We start from the raw sequence: 19094 nt of genomic DNA, 5'->3' as shown, positions 1-19094 counted from the left end.
TTTATAGTGCTCCACACATTTTCATTGGAAGATTCCAGGCAGGCCAATCCAGCAGGTGCACTGTTAAGTTATGCTGTTGTAACACATGCAGAATGTTGCTTGACACTGCCTTACCGAAATAAAAAGGAAGGTAGTACAGATGGAAGCATGAGGTACCACACGTGTAGATACCCCTCAACAATACTGGTGCCTTTGCAGATGTGCAAGTTACCCAAGCCACTAACACCGACACACAGCCATACTATAAAAGACGTTGACTGTTAGAAGTTTGCATTGGTAACAAATAGAGAGGAAAAACTTGGTAGACCACAGCACTAGTTTTCACTTTGTATTAGCCCAACTAATGTAGCTTTGTAACTAAGCTTTTAATATGTTTTAATAATGTAGTAGATATTAAATAGCATATATTAAAGTACCAACACCATGCAACCATGCATTGAGAAACATTGTTTAACTGTTGGACTAGGCTAAAAACTAGGGATGTAACGATGCACCACAAGACAGTTAAAAACCGATTTACATGTGTAACGATTCAAATCGGTTTACATGTATAACGAATCAATATTCACTTTAAACAGCAGAGGGCACTGGCGCTATTCACCTCGCCTGGTTGACGTCACTACAGGGTTGCCGGGTTCGGAATTTTCCAGCCAAATGTATTTATGTGAGGATACTTTCTTTATTTGTATTATTCATTTATTTATTTAATGTGGGATTTGTTTTAAAATTCCATTTTAGTGGTTTTTTTTTTTTTACACAAAAACGGAAATGTGCAGCATTGTTCTGCATAGTTTGTACCTACCTCAGAAATAAAAGGACATTCATTATTTAGATAAATACAATATTTTATTTTTTAAGAGAAATAATAAACAGAAACTTTGTCATAATTTGTCTTCAATTACATTTTGTTTAAAAAAAAAAAAATCGAGAAAAAATCGTATTGTGAACCCGGTATCGTGAATCGTATCGCATCGTGGGTAGAGTGTATCGTTACATCCCTACCCTCTCTTCTACCTTATTCATTTATACCGTACGTTTACCTACAGTGACAAGCTTATTGTGATTGATGGTGTGTCTGTGTACATAGTGGACGTCACTGTTAAGCTCTATAGGTCAACGTGTGGGTTAAAACTGTGCATATTTTATAAGTTTTCACTTAAAATGTTTTGGGGGTTTTCCTCACATTCAAACTGCTGTTCACCACAGTAAATGTTGCAAAAAAAACCTAGTGTGACCACAGCTTTATACAGCTCATTAAAACGCATGGTGTCTGCATGCTCAAAGTGGTGCAATGCTTTTAATTAGTCACTGTCTTCCAGATATCCTGTCTCAGCAGTGCCTGTTCTGTAATGTTCTAACATACACATGCAATCAGTTTACTTATCCACTTGCCACTCTGTATAAAGCTTGTGGGGTCTAGTGATTGAGTAGTGGTTTTGAGACACAACTTTTGTATACTCATGCACAGACTAGACTTTCAGACATAGCTGTAAAGATTACCAAAATCTAAATCATTTATCACCGCCACCAAAACTGCATTTAGCTCAGTACAATTAGATTGCACTACCTTGTACTACTAGTCCATTTAATCTAACAAACCAGTATCTATCTATCTTCCTCAAACACAGATAACCTGTTAAATAGACAAAACAAAAAAGAAGAAATGTATATATATTTTTACTCAATTCCACAAAATCCATTTATGGCATTTAGCAGACACTTTTACCCGAAGCGACTTACAGCTGTGACTGTATACATTGCAAGCAATTGAAGATTATAGGGAATTGCTCAAGGGCCCAACAGTGGCAACCTGGCAGATGGGGCTTGAACCAGTGATCTTCTGATTACTAGCCCTGTATCTTAATCAGAATCAGAATCTTTATTTTCACCAAGTACCAGATGTACAAGGAATTTCTCTTGGTGCAGGTGTCATCACCATCAGGTGTCATTGATGAACATACATCAATCAGCCATAACATTAAAACCATCTCCTTGTTTCTACACTCACTGTCCATTTTATCAGCCCCACTTACCATATAGAAGCACTTTGTAGTTCTACAATTACTGACTGTAGTCCATCTATTTCTCTATGTACTTTTTTTAGTCTGCTTTCACCCTATCTTCAATAATCAGGACCCCCACAGGACCACCACAGAGTAGGTATTATTTAGGTGGTGGATCATTCTCAGCACTGCAGTGACACTGACATGGTGGTGGTGTTAGTGTGTGTTGTGCTGGTATGAGTGGACCAGACACAGCAGCGCTACTGGAGTTTTTAAATACCATGTCCACTAACTGTCCACTCTATTAGACACTCCTACCTAGTTGGTTCACCTCGTAGATGTGAAATCAGAGACGATCGCTCATCTATTGCTGCTGTTTGAGTTGGTCATCTTCTAGACCTTCATCAGTGGTCTCAGAACTCTGCCCAAGGGGAGCTGTTGGCTGGATATTTTTGGTTGGTGGACTATTCTCAGTCCAGCAGTGAGAGTGAGGTGTTTAAAAACTCCATCAGCATTGCTGTGTCTGATCCACGCATACCAGCACAACACACACACTAACACACCACCACCATGTCAGTGTCACTGTAGTGCTGAGAATGATCCACCACCCAAATAATACCTGCTCTGTAGTGGTCCTGGGAAAGTCCTGACCAATAAAGAACAGAGTGAAAGCGGGCTAACAAAGCATTCAAAAAAACAGATGGACTACAGTCAGTAATTGTAGAACTAAAAAGTGATTCTATATGATAAGTGGAGCTGATAAAATGGACAGTGAGTGTAGAAACAAGGAGGTGGTTTTAATGTTATGGCTGCATATTTATGACCTTAAAATGTTGGGGTAGGGTATTGTATGTGTTTAAAGACTTATTTGTTTAATTATAATCAGTCAAATAAACTATACAAATATGACAATATCCACTGGCTGAGACAAAGACAAAGAATGTATAAGGTTTTGGTTAGATTTTCACCCTAATATTCTAAGATTCCATTATTAGAAGCCTACCCAGCTCCTACATTGTCTGCTTAGAGAAATGCAACATTGAGATAATACACTGGACCTCTACCAGATTAGTACAGTCGGTGAGTAGTGGTGGTGTGGTGTATAAAACAATATTTGGATGTACCTCTGGTTCTGATCTGTTGGTACAAGTGGAAGTGGAATATCCGATGTCCCATTCATCACTACTTTCATTACTTTCATCTCCCGCAGGATAAGCATTATCGATGTTATTCAGCATGATGAACGTCCCGGTCACCTACTGCAGTCCACCTACACATGCAAACAAGCCAGCTACAGTTACACATTCTATATTTACAGCAATAACACGAAAACACGTTTTAAAATAGGCACTTTTTAGTGTGTACGTTTTACCAGCACAGTTAAAGGTCATTTAAAGCTAGAAATAACATTAGCAGGCTAGCAACCTGTTTGCTATGTACGGAACACTGTTACCCTGCTTTTTCAATTAACAAAACAATTGAATTATCGACAATTCAAGAGAATATAGTATTTTTTACAGAGAAATTGGTTACCTGTTTAAAAACAGTGTATTTGATGTTATAGCAGACTATTTTATACGTTTAAAGCTAGCAGTGTCTTCTTTAAAAATGTATAGTTGACTAAACCACATGACCTACGATATGCAGGTACACAGATGTTACATCGAATTCTGTAGCCGTCGAATTGGGTGACTGTAGATGGCGCTGTTTCTTAGACTTAGTACGTAAATTGCGTACGTACTGTATAAACGTTGCACACTGCACATTCACAGTATGTTTTTATCACATTAATATGATTTGTGTGTGTACCAAACTAAAACCAACTGTTCTTCTGATTAAATAAGTTATTTTGGCTGTTTTAAAGTCATGATGTTTAACAAGTAATGCCAAGTTCACACTACACGGCTTTCCAAGTCGTCAGGTCGCTGTACAGTTCACACTACACAACTGGATCTCTTGTAATCGGGAGTCTTTCAGGTCGGTGTGGCTTTCACACTACATGACTGATCAGCGATATCACCAATATCTATCACCAACTGGAATCGTAGGCGAGCTTCTCTTGTCTCCCAAACTACGTTTTGTCATGTAAACAAACGCAAGAAGTGATGAGGGGTTTAAATGATACCACGTCCAAAAATGCACGTCAATAAGTAGCGAGCGATCAAAGTTTGTGCGCTGATGTGCAGCGTAAAATCAAGTAGTTTAACCATTAAAAAAATTCTGTCACATTTTCTCTGAGGGTCACACATTAATTCTAATTAATATGCTTTTTATGAAAACAGTTTGTGCTATGTCAGCTAAAGTAATTAGTTAGTATGTACATTTACATAATATAAATGTCCCGTTTATGAAATTTAGGGGGGGTTGTAAGTCACCTAAACAAATTTAGTAAGTGTTTAACTTGCTAGACAAATGACATTTCACTTAGGTTGTTTTACCAAGTATGTTTTTTTTAAATGACACAAAGCAAAAGTGTGCACTGTAAACACATCACGATAAACTGAACTTGTATAAAAGTAAGCTTCTCTTGTGTGTTCATAAATCTATACTGATTCTGTGAAGGTGGCATGGTGGCGCAGTGGGTAGTGATGCTTCCTCACAGCAAAAAGGGCCTGGGATTAATTATGTGTGAAATTTGCATGTTCTCCCTTTGTCCATCTGGGTTTTCTTCCAGTACTCCAGTTCCCTCCCACAAGTCCAAACATATGCAGCCAATTGTTTCTTTGTTTATTTATTAGGATTTTAACACCATGTTTTACACTTTGGTTACATTCATGACAGGAACGGTAGTTACTCGTTACACAAGATTCATTGGTTCACAAGGTTATATTAAACACAGTCATGGACAATCTAGTATCTCCAATTCACCTTATATGCATGTCTTTGGACTGTGGGAGAAAACCGGAGCACCCGGAGTAAACCCACGCAGACACGGGAAGAACATGCAAACTCCACACAGAAAGGACCTGGACCGCCCCATCTGGGGATCGAACCCAGGACCTTCTTGCTGTGAGGCGACAGTGCTACCCACTGTGCTGCCCAGTGTGTTAATAAATCTATACTGATACTGTGAAGGTGACATGGTGGTGCAGTGGGTAGTGATGCTGCCTCACAGCAAAAAGGGCCTGGGATTAATTCTGTGTGCATGTTCTCCCTTTTGTCCATGTGGGTTTCCTTCCAGTACTCCAGTTCCCTCCCACAAGTCCAAACATATGCAGTCAGGCCAATTAGAGAAACTAAAACTTGTCCTAAGTGTCGGTGTGTGTGTGTGTGTGTGTGTGTGTGTGTGTGTGTGTGTGTGTATGTCTGCCCTGTAAAGGGCTGGCAACTTGTCTGGGTCATTTCCTGTATTTTGCCAAATGAATCAAAATGAATAAAAGAATGATACTGTGAAACAGCACATTTTACACAAAATTCAGGGCTTACAACATTTGTAGAGTACACTATATGGTCAAAAGTATGTGGACACCTGATGTTGTTGATCTTATTCAAAAATCAAGAGCAATATTGAGTTGCCCCTCCTAGGGCTGTAACTGCCTACAGTATTGAAAGGTAAAAGAGTAACTAGTGTGCATGTATAGGTACCCTACTATAAATACTTCAAGAGGAACACAGTGTTGGTTGTCACACTTTTCACACTGATCATAATAATTCTTGAACAATATAACTGATAATACAATCAATAAATAATCAAAGCCAAGAGTGTACAATCAATACACAATTAAAGCCAAATAAAACATTGTACAAGCTTTTGCATGTTATTTTAAATGTAAAAAATAAGACAACAAAAATAGCATTTATATACATATACTGACTTTCCTTCTGAGTGTAAAGTTGATCACCTAATAAGGACAAAGCTGGACAATAAGACACAAAGCTGGACTGCAGGCAGGCCAGTCAAGCACACATTGTCCATTGCCTTTCAGTTGATCTGAGATGAGATGAGATGTGTCCAAACAATTTGGCAGCATTTCTGCATAGAACTGATGTATGAGTTTCTCTTTACATAACAGAATTTCAGGTTGCATTTCTTGATGCAGCGGTAGACTGTGTTAATGGACAATAGTTTTTCTGAGGCAGTTCAGAATTATGATTTGTCATGCACTGCATCTGATGGCTCAAAAGTCTCACACACATTTAACAGTGGTTTCCTGTCTTGTCCTGCATGGACTGAGATTTCTTCAGATTTTAAAAATCTTTTCATAATATTATTTATGGTAAATGTTCTGTTTGAATTAACTGGCAAGTCTATGATAAAGTTAGAAACAAAGTGGCACCCACAACCTATCTTTGCATGCAAAGTCCTGTCTTTGGTGGATCATTAAAAAAAAAAAACATTACTTGATCCTACACAAACTTCAAAGCTTTATTAACCCTATTTGCTTTCTTAAAGTAATACAGTGTATCACAAAAGTGAGTACACCCCTCACATTTCTGCAGATATTTAAGTATATCTTTTCATGGGACAACACTGACAAAATGACACTTTGACACAATGAAAAGTAGTCTGTGTGCAGCTTATATAACAGTGTAAATTTATTCTTCCCTCAAAATAACTCAATATACAGCCATTAATGTCTAAACCACCGGCAACAAAAGTGAGTACACCCCTAAGAGACTACACCCCTAAATGTCCAAATTGAGCACTGCTTGTCATTTTCCCTCCAAAATGTCATGTGACTCGTTAGTGTTACTAGGTCTCAGGTGTGCATAGGGAGCAGGCGTGTTCAATTTAGTAGTACAGCTCTCACACTCTCTCATACTGGTCACTGAAAGTTCCAACATGGCACCTCATGGCAAAGAACTCTCTGAGGATCTTAAAAGACGAATTGTTGCACTACATGAAGATGGCCAAGGCTACAAGAAGATTGCCAACACCCTGAAACTGAGCTGCAGCACAGTGGCCAAGATCATCCAGCGTTTTAAAAGAGCAGGGTCCACTCAGAACAGACCTTGCGTTGGTCGTCCAAAGAAGCTGAGTGCACGTGCTCAGCGTCACATCCAACTGCTGTCTTTGAAAGATAGGCGCAGGAGTGCTGTCAGCATTGCTGCAGAGATTGAAAAGGTGGGGGGTCAGCCTGTCAGTGCTCAGACCATACGCCGCACACTACATCAAATTGGTCTGCATGGCTGTCACCCCAGAAGGAGGCCTCTTCTGAAGTCTCTACACAAGAAAGCCCGCAAACAGTTTGCTGAAGACATGTCAACAAAGGACATGGATTACTGGAACCATGTCCTATGGTCTGATGAGACCAAGATTAATTTGTTTGGTTCAGATGGTCTCAAGCATGTGTGGCGGCAATCAGGTGAGGAGTACAAAGATAACTGTGTCATGCCTACAGTCAAGCATGGTGGTGGGAATGCCATGGTCTGGGGCTGCATGAGTGCAGCAGGTGTTGGGGAGTTACATTTCATTGAGGGACACATGAACTCCAATATGTACTGTGAAATACTGAAGCATAGCATGATCCCCTCCCTCCGGAAACTGGGTGGCAGGGCAGTGTTCCAGCATGATAATGACCCCAAACACACCTCTAAGACGACCACTGCTTTATTGAAGAGGCTGAGGGTAAAGGTGATGGACTGGCCAAGCATGTCTCCAGACCTAAACCCAATAGAACATCTTTGGGGCATCCTCAAGCGGAAGGTGGAGGAGCGCAAAGTCTCGAATATCCGCCAGCTCCGTGATGTCGTCATGGAGGAGTGGAAAAGCATTCCAGTGGCAACCTGTGAAGCTCTGGTAAACTCCATGCCCAGGAGAGTTAAGGCAGTTCTGGGAAATAATGGTGGCCACACAAAATATTGACACTTCAGGAACTTTCACTAAGGGGTGTACTCACTTTTGTTGCCGGTGGTTTAGACATTAATGGCTGTATATTGAGTTATTTTGAGGGAAGAATAAATTTACACTGTTATATAAGCTGCACACAGACTACTTTTCATTGTGTCAAAGTGTCATTTTGTCAGTGTTGTCCCATGAAAAGATATACTTAAATATCTGCAGAAATGTGAGGGGTGTACTCACTTTTGTGATACACTGTACATAAAGCCACTTTAGTCAAAAAGCCTTTCATAAAATCTTAGTAGCACAAAACACAAATTTCAGCTTCACCAATGGTTATTTTTATTCACAAAATGCAATCAAGTTGGTCAGCCAAAGCATAGAGTCTTTTCTTTGTACCTTTGTCAGTTAAATCACAGATCTATGTTTTTATAGAATTTTACAAAATGTTCTTACTTGTCTGGAAATGGGGTTTGTAAATATAAAACATTTTAATAGTATAACACATTTCTTAGTTATATTAAAAAAGCAAGTAGGATATTTTTGCCTACTTTTATTTATACAGGGACAACGACAAAAAGCACATCAGGTACAGCACAGCATTTAGGCTTCACTTTATTATTTGAAAAACCTAAAACCTGCTAAACTGTTCCACACACTGGATAAAGTGGGTAATTCAGTCAATTCAATGTTAATGGTTAGTTTGTAATATACATCTAAAACATTAATAATAATATCCATAATTCAATAGCATTTGAATAACGTTATACTGAATGTTATTCAAGGATGAACAAACATTTATTATACACTTAACTTTGTTATGTTAGAGTATGCACTAGCATGTTAACTCCTTTTGTTAGTGTAACATAAAAAAGGAAAACCTTCTAAAATCAAGTATAGTTCAGGCATAAAGAAGAGTTTTAAAGATGTAATCAACATTAATAAATATATTTTAAAATATATTCACTGTTTTGTTTTAAAGGAAAACAGTTCTAGAAATTAACTTTAATTGGTGTAGAATCTTTTAATTATGTGAAAAATAGTTTAGTTTAGTTGTAGAAAGCTTTGTTTAACAAGCCACTTTCACAGAGTAAACTGATGTCTTTGGTATAAAAAAAAGTGATGGAAAACCTTGGTAATTTAGGTTTTTTATGTTTACTCAATGTTTACTACTTTTACTTACTGGTCATTTATAAAAAAAATCATGCCTATGTAACTAGGACCCTAGCTAACAAATACATACAGTATGTTGGTTAGTGCAGACTCTTGATTAGTTGACACATTACAAAGCTAGTTTAGTTGAAGTTTATCAGCTGTAAAGGAGACAACATTTAGTTACCAGTAACAACAAGCAGTAGTTGTTGTAACATTACCTTGAACTGTATTCGGTGAAGCTGGAACATTTCGTGTTTTGTGCTACTAAGATTTTATTAAAGGCTTTATTAAAAATGTATAATAGGCTTTTTGACTAAAGTGGCTTTGTATATTACTTTAAGAAAATAAATAGAATTAATGAAGCTTTGAAGTTTGTGTAGGAGTAAGTAATGGGTAGGTTTTTTTTTTCTCGCAGCTAGCTCCAACCAGGTGACAGACTGGTAAAACATTTTACATTACATTTTCGGCATTTAGCAGATGCTTTTATCCAAAGCGAATTACAGTACAGTGACAGCATAATGTCTAAGCAAGTGAGGGTTTAGGGCCTTGCTCAAGGGCCCAAAAGAGCAACTTGGCAGTGGTGGGGCTTGAATCAGTGACCCTCTGATTACTAGTCCAGCACCTTAACCACTAGGCTACGACTGCCTACAACAGCATCTATTTGTTATTTTACATAAGCCATAGGTTTTAAAATGTGTTTAATACATTTTGTCACCAAATGATCAAAATAAACTTCTAAATGTGTAAACCTTTTAGGTTTGGTTATTAAAGGTCCTGTTTTGTGAACACAAAGAATAATATTTCTGGCACCAACCAAAATGGATAAAAAAACAAGCAAATGTGTTTTAATGACATTCCCTAATACTGTGTACTTGGAGCATCATGGATGTGTTTAGGGCCAACAGTGGCTGTTTGGTAGATATAATAATCGATATTAAAGAAAAGATAGCTTTAATTAATTAATTTTTTGTTTGTCTATGATTTTCTCCCCTTTTTCTCCCTTTTAGTGCGTCCAATTGCCCGATTGCGTCATGCTTCCTCTCCACCAATGCCGATCCCCGCTCTGATTGAGGAGAACGAAGCTAACCAGCTCTGGTTTCAGCGTGTGTTTTTACCGCTGCGCCACCTGAGCGGCCCCAATAGCTTTAATTTTTAACCCTTTAATGGTCTTACCAAGAAAATAATGTATTTCTATTGTATTTCTTAGTTTCTTAGGACTACACCAACAACAAACAATTAATATTTTTTTTACTCGTGCACACAGTATTTTTTTTAATGAGCGTCTACCAAACCGTTAAGATGATCACAAAAATGATACAACTTTTATGGATGATTTTTCAGCTGCTGGCTTCAAGTTGACATCTAGGTTAGAAAGGCTGTTTTCTTGAAACCGTCTACGAATTTTTTTAAGTTTAACACGTCAACCAAACAGTAGATACAGCCCAAACAAGATTATTTAAATAAAGCTTATTTGTACCCAAGTACTTAGACTCAAACTAAGCTCAACCAAATGGTTAAGGTTAAAGCTTAACCAAAAGCTAAGTCACCACTTCTCTAGAATTAGTGCTCCATAATGATGCAGATTGTTTCTTGATTTCTCTTTTCTGTATTGATACTTTGTCTTAAATTTACACTTAAAGCGACGTTTTACTTGATTACAAATTGTTTACACCAAAAAATGGACTTCAGTTTGAACTTTTCAGTGTGAAAAATCGGTTACATTGTATTCACACCAACTGTTCTTCAGTGTAGTAGCCATTCAGTGGGTAGCACTGTCGCCTCACAGCAAGAAGGTCCTGGGTTCGATCCCCAGGTGCATGGGGTGGTCCGGGTCCTTCCTGTGTGGAGTTTGCATGTTCTCCCCGTGTCTGCGTGGGTTTCCTCCAGGTGCTCCGGTTTCCTCCCACAGTCCAAAGACATGCAAGTGAGGTGAATTGGAGATACTAAATTGTCCATGACTGTGTTCGATATAACCTTGAGAAGTGATGAAGCTTGTGTAATGAGTGACTACTGTTCCTGTCATGAATGTAACCAAAAGTGCAAAACATGACCTTAAAATCTTAATAAACAAACAAACAAGTAGCCATTCAATAATGTTAGTGAAGCTGAGTAAAATGTCGGGTATATTTTAGGTTATTTTCACACAGAGACACGGACATTCCTCAAACGATACATTTGCTCATGTGTTTATCTACCTCCTTCCCACAATCTGAACAGCATTTTTTTTTTACCCCGGGCATCTTTAAAGCGTGGCGGTGTGGGAGTGACAGGCCATGAGCTCTGTGACAGTGAGTTAAGCGCTTGACTGAATGAATCTCAGTAGTGCTGTGCTGTGTGAGCTGTAGCACTGGATTACACTCGGAGCTTCATTGTGGAGGTACATGCAGTCCGCGCTCCAGTTTTACCTCACATTCGGGCTCAGTTTCACCAGTTAACCAGTTTAAAAGAATAATACAAATAAAAATGTACCGAATTTAAAGTCTAATTAGAGTATTTTTGAAGGAGTAGCTGATGTATACGCGGTACAGAGTTCGTGTGTAGTTCGAGGCGCTCTCGCGCTGCATTTAGGATGCACAAATCACCTGTGGATGATGCCGGCTTTCTTTCGAGATATTTCTTCTGGTAAGACTGAACTACCATGTTTTACTTAATGTCACAAATTTACCACAATTTACCGTGTTTATCGAATCTACATGAGGTTAGTTTACCTACATTTACCCTCTTTAGGAATGTATTAATTAATATGCAGTTAGAAGTTTGTTTTGTTAAAGTCCTGTCAGTTTGTGTGCGTGTTTATCTGTTTAGCATCGACGAAGCCTGATGCCAAAAATGTTTTCTTCATTTATTAATTAAAACATAAAACCAACTAAACACGTTGCAGTTGAAAACTCTTTTTTGAGTGAATTTATGTTTATTTTATGCCCTATATTTCTATTTCTTATTTTACAACAAATAAAACCAAACACCTGAGGTAAGTGAAAAGCTGTGCGTAATATTATATTACACAGCAATGGTATATTGATGCAATTACACTGACACAACATTATAAATACCTAAAAAGGTTAAATATTTTAATATTAAACTGATATAGATACAAAAAATATATATTTTCTTGTCTTTATTTAAAACATTCAGCTATTTTATGACAATTTACTGTACCACGGTATAAACAGTATAACAAAATCTTTATAGTAGACAAAAAGCTAATGTAACATAATTTGACACAATTTCAAAACGTGTTTGTTAATTTGGATGTCAGTATAGCAATAAAAGACTATTAATTTAGTAAGATTTGAAGAAATGAATGAAAACACCATTGGCTTTTGCACTTTACTTCATTTCATTAACAAAATCAGTAGCCCTTCCAGTGTGGTTAAAATGTTAATATGCTAATTTGCTTATAAATATATATAAATAATGTTTACTATGTCTTACACAAAGTAGAAAGGATAATATACACTATATGGCTTTATTATTAAGTTCAGGTGTTTCCACCACAACTATTGTTAACAGGTGGATAAAGTTAATAACGTAAAATAGGGTGCCAGTCCATTTGAGTACACTGATCAGCCATAACATTAAAACCACCTCCTTGTTTCTACACTCACTTTCCATTTTATCAGCTCCACTTACCATATAGAAGCACTTTGTAGTTCTACAATTACTAACTGTAGTCCATCTGTTTCTCTGCATGCTTTGTTAGCCCCCTTTAAGCAGGTATTATTTGGGTGGTGGGTCATTCTCAGCACTGCAGTGGCACTGACATGGTGGTGGTGTGTTAGTGTGTTGTGCTGGTATGAGTGGATCAGACACAGCAGCGCTGCTGGAGTTTTTAAATACCGTGTCCACTCACTGTCCACTCTATTAGACACTCCTACCTAGTTGGTCCACCTTGTAGATGTAAATTCAGAGACGATCACTCGTCTATTGCTGCTGTTTGAGTTGGTCATCTTCTAGACCTTCATCAGTGGTCACAGGACGCTGCCCATGGGGCACTGTTGGCTGGATGTTTTTGGCTGGTGTACTATTCTCAGTCCAGTAGGGACAGTGAGGTGTTTAAAAACTCCATCAGCATTGCTGTGTCTGATCCACTCATACCAGCACAACACACACTAACACACCACCACCATGTCAGTGACACTGCAACGCTGAAAATGATCCACCACCCAAATAATACCTACTGTGTAGTGGTCCTGGGAGAGTCCTGACCATTGAGGAACAGCATGAAAGGGGGCTAACAAAGCATGCAGAGAAACAGATGGACTACAGTCAGTAATTGCAGAACTACAAAGTGCTTTTATATGGTAAGTGGAGCTGATCAAATAGACAGTGAGTGTAGAAACAAGGAGGTGGTTTTAATGTTATGGCTGATCAGTGTATGTATACATTCCCTCAGACGTTTCCCCTATGCCTGTTTTTGAGAGGTGGGTGGTAACCAGAGTAAACAAATGTAGAGAGAACATGCACAAGGTAGTGACCAGGGGGCGAATCAAACCATGGTCCCCAGGACCCACAGTGTTGCAGTTGATTAAACAGACTGCTGTAAGTCTGATGTATTAAAACTCCAATTAAAGTGTTTTTGACTACATTTCTTAAACACCCCGTTTGACAGAAGTCATGCATATAGAATTTAACATCCAGAATTTTGATGCTAACAATCAGGCTCTTTTGGATGTTTGCAGGTGGACGAGCCCTATTATGCGAAAGGGTTTCAAGGAAAAGTTACGACCATCAGATATATATCAAGCTCCTTCAAAAGATACTGCAGATGTGCTCGCAGAACGTCTGGAAAAGTTTGTATTCATAACATATTTTTTTATGCTTGCATTATACACCGATCAACCATAACATTAAAACCACCTCCTTGTTTCTACACTCACTGTCCATCTTATCAGCTCCACTTACCATATACTGTAGAAGCACTTTTTAGTTCTACAATTACTGACTGTAGTCTGTAATCTGTTTCTCTGCATGCTTTGTTAGCCCCCTTTAATGCTGTTCTTCAATGGTCAGGACTCTCCCAGGACCACCACAGAGCAGGTATTATTTGGGTGGTGGATCATTCTCAGCACTGCAGTGACACTGACATGGTGGTGGTGTGTTAGTGTGTGTTGTGCTGGTATGAGTGGATCAGACACAGCGATGCTGCTGGAGTTTTTAAACATCCTCACTGTCACTGCTGGAGCGAGAATAGTCCACCAATCGAAAACATCCAGCCAACAGCACCCCATGAGCAGCGTTCTGTGACTACTGATGAAGGTCTAGAAGATGACCAACTCAAACAGCAGCAATAGATGAGCGATCGTCTCTGACTTTACATCTACAAGGTGGACCAACTAGGTAGGAGTGTCTAACAGAGTGGACAGTGAGTGGACACGGTATTTAAAAGCTCCAGCAGTGCTGATGTGTCTGATCCACTCATACCAGCACAACACACACTAACACACCACCACCATGTCAGTGTCACTGCAGTGCTGAGAATCATCTACCACTTAATTATATCTACTCTGTGGTGGAGTCAGTAATTGTAAGTATGGTAAGTGGAGCTGATAAAATGGACAGTGAGTGTAGAAGCAAGGAGGTGGTTTTAATGTTATGGCTGATCAGCTAGAAATGGTTAATAGTGGTTTTATAATGCAGGACAAAAGACAAAATAACTGTTTTGTACAAATACATGTAAAAAGTCTAAAAAGTCCTATGTCCTATATTTTCAATAAATGTTTTAAAGAACTAATATCTAAAAATCAATCACTAAAATGATCTAAATGAATATTGTTGAAGACAAAACGTGCTGCAATTGTTCCCTTTGGGAATGACCATACTGCAATGAAATGAAACCTGTTTTATCAATCAATATCTATTTTGCATAATCTGTAGTTTAACTTACTTTTAGCATTATTTTTTATTTAAAAAGCAACTTTATCTACAATCACAGCAAGATTTTCTCATATAAATTGAACAAGATAAAGCAAAATCCGTAAAAATGTCTCAAAATAGGTTAAATTATCTTAAAATAATGTTAAAATAATGAAAATCTTATGAGAAATATCTACGTGAATTATTGTGATTCTAAATTCTAGATTCAGTGTTCGGACAAAAAGTGTCTACAACCGTGACTCACACAGTAAACATGACCACGTTTTTACCATGAAAACCTGCTACCTGGACACATCAGCACAGTTTCTATTGTCTCTTTCAAAAGTTTAAAAGGTCCTGTTACTCAAGCAGGTCTAAATGTCACGCCTTTGAGTCAAAGTGTTAATGTGATGTTAAAGGAAAACAAGAACAGAGTAAATGCCACCTTGCTTCTTCCACTAAAGTCCCTGACATGCCATGTTTCACACCAACAACAATATGGTAACTTGGGTTAGGGTTCCAATGCCATCAAACATGACCTTTTAAAGTGCCAGGCTCCTGGTGAGAGATAAATGGTGGGCAGTATTTTAGTCTTTAGATGTGCTTGTTCTCTGGGAATTTGAACTTTTTATACAATTAAGAGCTTGGTGCAGTCTCATTACTGGCCCTGCTTGTCAGAATGCTAGCAATATCACCGTGGTTATTAACAAAACCACTTAACAATGTGGACCAGGCTATTTTTCAGTGGATAGGAGGATGTGAAGAGCTGTTTAACTGTTTCTCTATGTGCAGAGAATGGGACAGAGAAGTTATTTCTGCGAAGAAAAAACCCAGCCTTCTACGAGCGCTCTCCAAATGCTTTCTTCGACCCTTCATATTATTTGGAGTTCTTCTCTATTTGGCGGTAAGTGTTTAAAAATGATGCTTATAAAATGAATATGTTGCTCTTTCTTTTGCAAGGACCTGTACAGACGCAGCTATGTTTCTGTACATGCAGGAACAAACACTAAAATGTTTTGTGTATATTGCGCAAAAAGTGTTAGCTCTCGGGTACTGCTGCTCCACTGGTGTTACATCACAGTGCAGCTCACAGTCAGGTGTGACTTTGCTCATGTCCTTAACACTAACTTCAATATGATGATTCTTTTGTTGGCATTGTTCTTGGGGTGAATGCGGGTTTAGGTAAAATACAATAGCACTTACTGCTAGAGTAACCGAAAACAAATCATTCAAATAACAGATAGTGTGTAGCACAAAAGTAAATTATTATTATTATTATTAGTAGTAGTAGTAGCAGTCCCCTAAACTCAAAATCTTTGAAACTCAACACCCTTTGTCGAGATATTTGTACCCTTAAACTCAACGTTTCCCTTAAACTCAACATGTTCAGTTTGTTTGTTGAAAAATGGATTTGTTTAATTTCAAATTAACAATGAACAGTCGCTTTGTTTAGCGCTCGGCTTGAGCGGTGCGGTAATACGTCATCAAAGTGCGAATATGAGACGAATCTGCATTTGTGTGGAATAACCATCAGATTCACTTTGAAAGCTCCACATGTATCTGTGTTTAGCTGGATTTTCCTCACTGTTTCACTTTTAAACTTGTGTTATAGCTCGAGATTCTGAGAAATTGTAAGAATCAGCTTTTTATTTCAGTGTTTTTATATTATATTTGTGTTATTTTCAGTATATAAGTGTCAAAAACAACCCCATTATTTTACATTAGCCTAAAATATATGCAGTTCCACAGAACCATGGAACGCATTAACAGGTTTCCCTGTTAATGTTAATATACAGTTAATATATAACTGTTATAACTGTTAATATACAGTTCATTTATATAATGTGTGTTTAGCAGACTCAATTAGCAAGTGCCTGAACACTGTCACTAAGTGTACTTTGATTATTTATTATTCAATTTGCTTATAATTAGGCCGCTCAGGTGGTGCAGCGGTAAAATACGCTGGCACACCAGAGCTGGTATTTCAAATACATCGTATAGAATCTCAGCTCTGCCATCTGGCTGGGCTGGGCTGGGCGGCTACATGAACAACGATTGGCTGTTGTTCACAGGGTGGGATGAGCCGGACCAGGGTTCCTCATAACTGGTGCAATTATGACCTCTGCTGGCTGATTGATGCTGCCTGCACAGAGTTGGGGAATAATGTGTTGATCAGGGTGTGGCTCTCTGTGCACAAGGCTGATCCACATATGATCTCGCCTCGTGCAGGTGAAAATATGCAGTCGGTACTGCACACGTGTCGGAGGGGGCGTGTGTCAGTTGTGAAGCTCGTCAGTCAGCAGTGGAGGGTTGTATTGGTTGAGGTGAAGCATAACGCAGTCAGGGTAATTGAATACGACTAGATTAGGGGAAAAATTGCTTATAATTATATTCTTAGAATAACTACAATAACTATAGAATATTTATTAGAATTATTATAATAAAATTTTTGTTTAGGGGTACATTAATCTCATGTTTTAGCGTTTTTTATCTACAACTAATGTATTAAATGGATTACTATCGTAAACATTCATTTCAATGTGAAAAAAGAAAGAAAAAAGTCAAAATGAACTAGCACACTAGAGCTGACATCTCGAACACATGAGTTCAAATCTCAGCTCTGCTGCCGGCACCTATACAGACAATGATTGGCTTCTCTGAGGAGTGGATAATGCTAGAGGGGATTGGCACCTGCACAGAGACGGGGGATAGTGGACATTGGTGCGTGACTCCGTGTGTGATACAGATCTGCATATGAGCTCGTCTCGTGCAGGTGAAAAAGAAGCCGGCTGCAGCACACATGTCGGAGGGAACGTTTGTTAGTCACGGCTCTCCTGCAAAAAAAAAACCTCTAAAGTCTAAAGTTTAAAGGCAGTTGCTGGAACAGAGCACATATGATTTTCAGTTATTTAGTCAGTACATAGAAACATACACTACAAATTTGGTACATTAAAGAATTAGCATTTTAAAAAGCCTGGGAAATTGCTTTCATTAAGCACATTGTGCAGAATTAAGTTAACATGGTCTTAATTTGCTATGCTTTTGTGCAGGAAGTCACAAAAAGTGTGCAGCCACAGCTCTTGGGACGAATAATAGCCTCATTCGACCCGTACCATGAACCAGAGCGAGAGCAGGGCTACTTCCTGGCCCTGGGCCTTGGCTTGCTGTTCATTGCCCGTTTTCTTCTGCTGCAGCCTGCCATGTTTGGGCTGCACCATCTGGGCATGCAGATCCGCATTGCCCTCTTTAGCTTAATCTATAAAAAGGTGAGTGATTCCACTGATGTTTTTAGTCTAGCATTGTTAGATACATGTTTGTATAGTTAAGGTTAAGTGAATTGTAAAAAATCAGTAACAAATAATGTTTATTTTGTTTTGATCTCAAGACACTGAAGCTATCTAGTAGTGTTCTAGACAAGATCAGCACAGGGCAACTGGTCAGCCTGATGTCAGCCAATCTGGGCAAGTTTGATCAGGCAAGTACAACACATAGATTATCAAATGGGTCAATGAATGTAAAATTATATACACCGACCAGGCATAACATTTTAACCACTGACAGGTGAAGTGAATAACACATGGCACCAGGATGCACTATGGGAAGAAGGCAAGCCGGCGGAGGCAGTGTGATACTTTGGGCAATGTTCTGCTGGGAAACCTTGGGTCCTGCCATGTGTCCATGTGGATGTTTCTCTGACACGTACCACCTGCCTAAGCATCGTTGCAGACCATGTACACTCTTTCATGGAAACGATATTCCCTGATAACTGTGGCCTCTTTCAGCAGGATAATGCACCCTGCCATAAAGCAAAAGTGGTCCAGGAATGGTTTAAGGAGCACAACAACGAGTTTGAGGTGGTAACTTGGCTTCCAAATTCCCTAGGTCTTAATCCAGTCGAGCATCTGTGGGCTGTGCTGGACAAACAATTCAGATCCATGGAGGCCCCACCTCACAACTTACAGGAGTTAAAGGATCTGCTACTAACATCTTGGTGCCAGATACCACAGCACACCTTCAGGGGTCTAGTGGAGTCCATGCCTCGACGGGTCAGGGCTGGTTTGTCAGCAAAAGGGGGACCAACACAATATTAGGAAGGTGGTCATAATGTTATGCCTAATCGGTGTATTTAAAAAATGAACATGAAAATCAATTCTACCATGTATAGGGTGCTTGGGTACCACAGCAATAAATTAAGCTAGCCCACCACCAAAATCTGGTTTGAACCTTGATCCTTAGCAGTGCTATCACCTGGATGGGCATCTACACAGATGTGATTGGCTATGTCTGGGGGAAGATGA

At 38.8% G+C, this 19094-nt stretch overlaps 2 protein-coding genes across 6 annotated transcripts in view; one reads left to right on the top strand and one right to left on the bottom strand.

Moving 5' to 3' along the window:
- asz1 (ankyrin repeat, SAM and basic leucine zipper domain containing 1) overlaps nucleotides 1–3636 on the bottom strand; it is a 36868-nt gene extending 33232 nt beyond the window's left edge. For all 5 annotated transcript variants that reach the window (XM_063004615.1, XM_063004616.1, XM_063004619.1 and 2 more), the window contains exons 1-2: nucleotides 3537–3636; nucleotides 3128–3273 (exon numbers count right to left, since the gene is read on the bottom strand). In XM_063004615.1, coding sequence (XP_062860685.1) covers nucleotides 3128–3241 — 114 coding nt within the window. In that variant the 5' untranslated portion in view covers nucleotides 3242–3273; nucleotides 3537–3636. The remainder of the gene's footprint in view (nucleotides 1–3127; nucleotides 3274–3536) is intronic.
- Nucleotides 3637–11509: 7873 nt separating this feature from the next.
- cftr (CF transmembrane conductance regulator) overlaps nucleotides 11510–19094 on the top strand; it is a 58413-nt gene continuing 50828 nt past the window's right edge. The window contains exons 1-5 of the mRNA XM_063004614.1: nucleotides 11510–11562; nucleotides 13623–13733; nucleotides 15589–15700; nucleotides 17847–18062; nucleotides 18182–18271. Coding sequence (XP_062860684.1) covers nucleotides 11510–11562; nucleotides 13623–13733; nucleotides 15589–15700; nucleotides 17847–18062; nucleotides 18182–18271 — 582 coding nt within the window. The remainder of the gene's footprint in view (nucleotides 11563–13622; nucleotides 13734–15588; nucleotides 15701–17846; nucleotides 18063–18181; nucleotides 18272–19094) is intronic.

This window comes from Trichomycterus rosablanca, chromosome 11 (genome assembly GCF_030014385.1).
Source record: "Trichomycterus rosablanca isolate fTriRos1 chromosome 11, fTriRos1.hap1, whole genome shotgun sequence".
NCBI lineage: Eukaryota > Metazoa > Chordata > Actinopteri > Siluriformes > Trichomycteridae > Trichomycterus > Trichomycterus rosablanca.
This window is presented reverse-complemented; position numbering and strand designations above follow the sequence as displayed.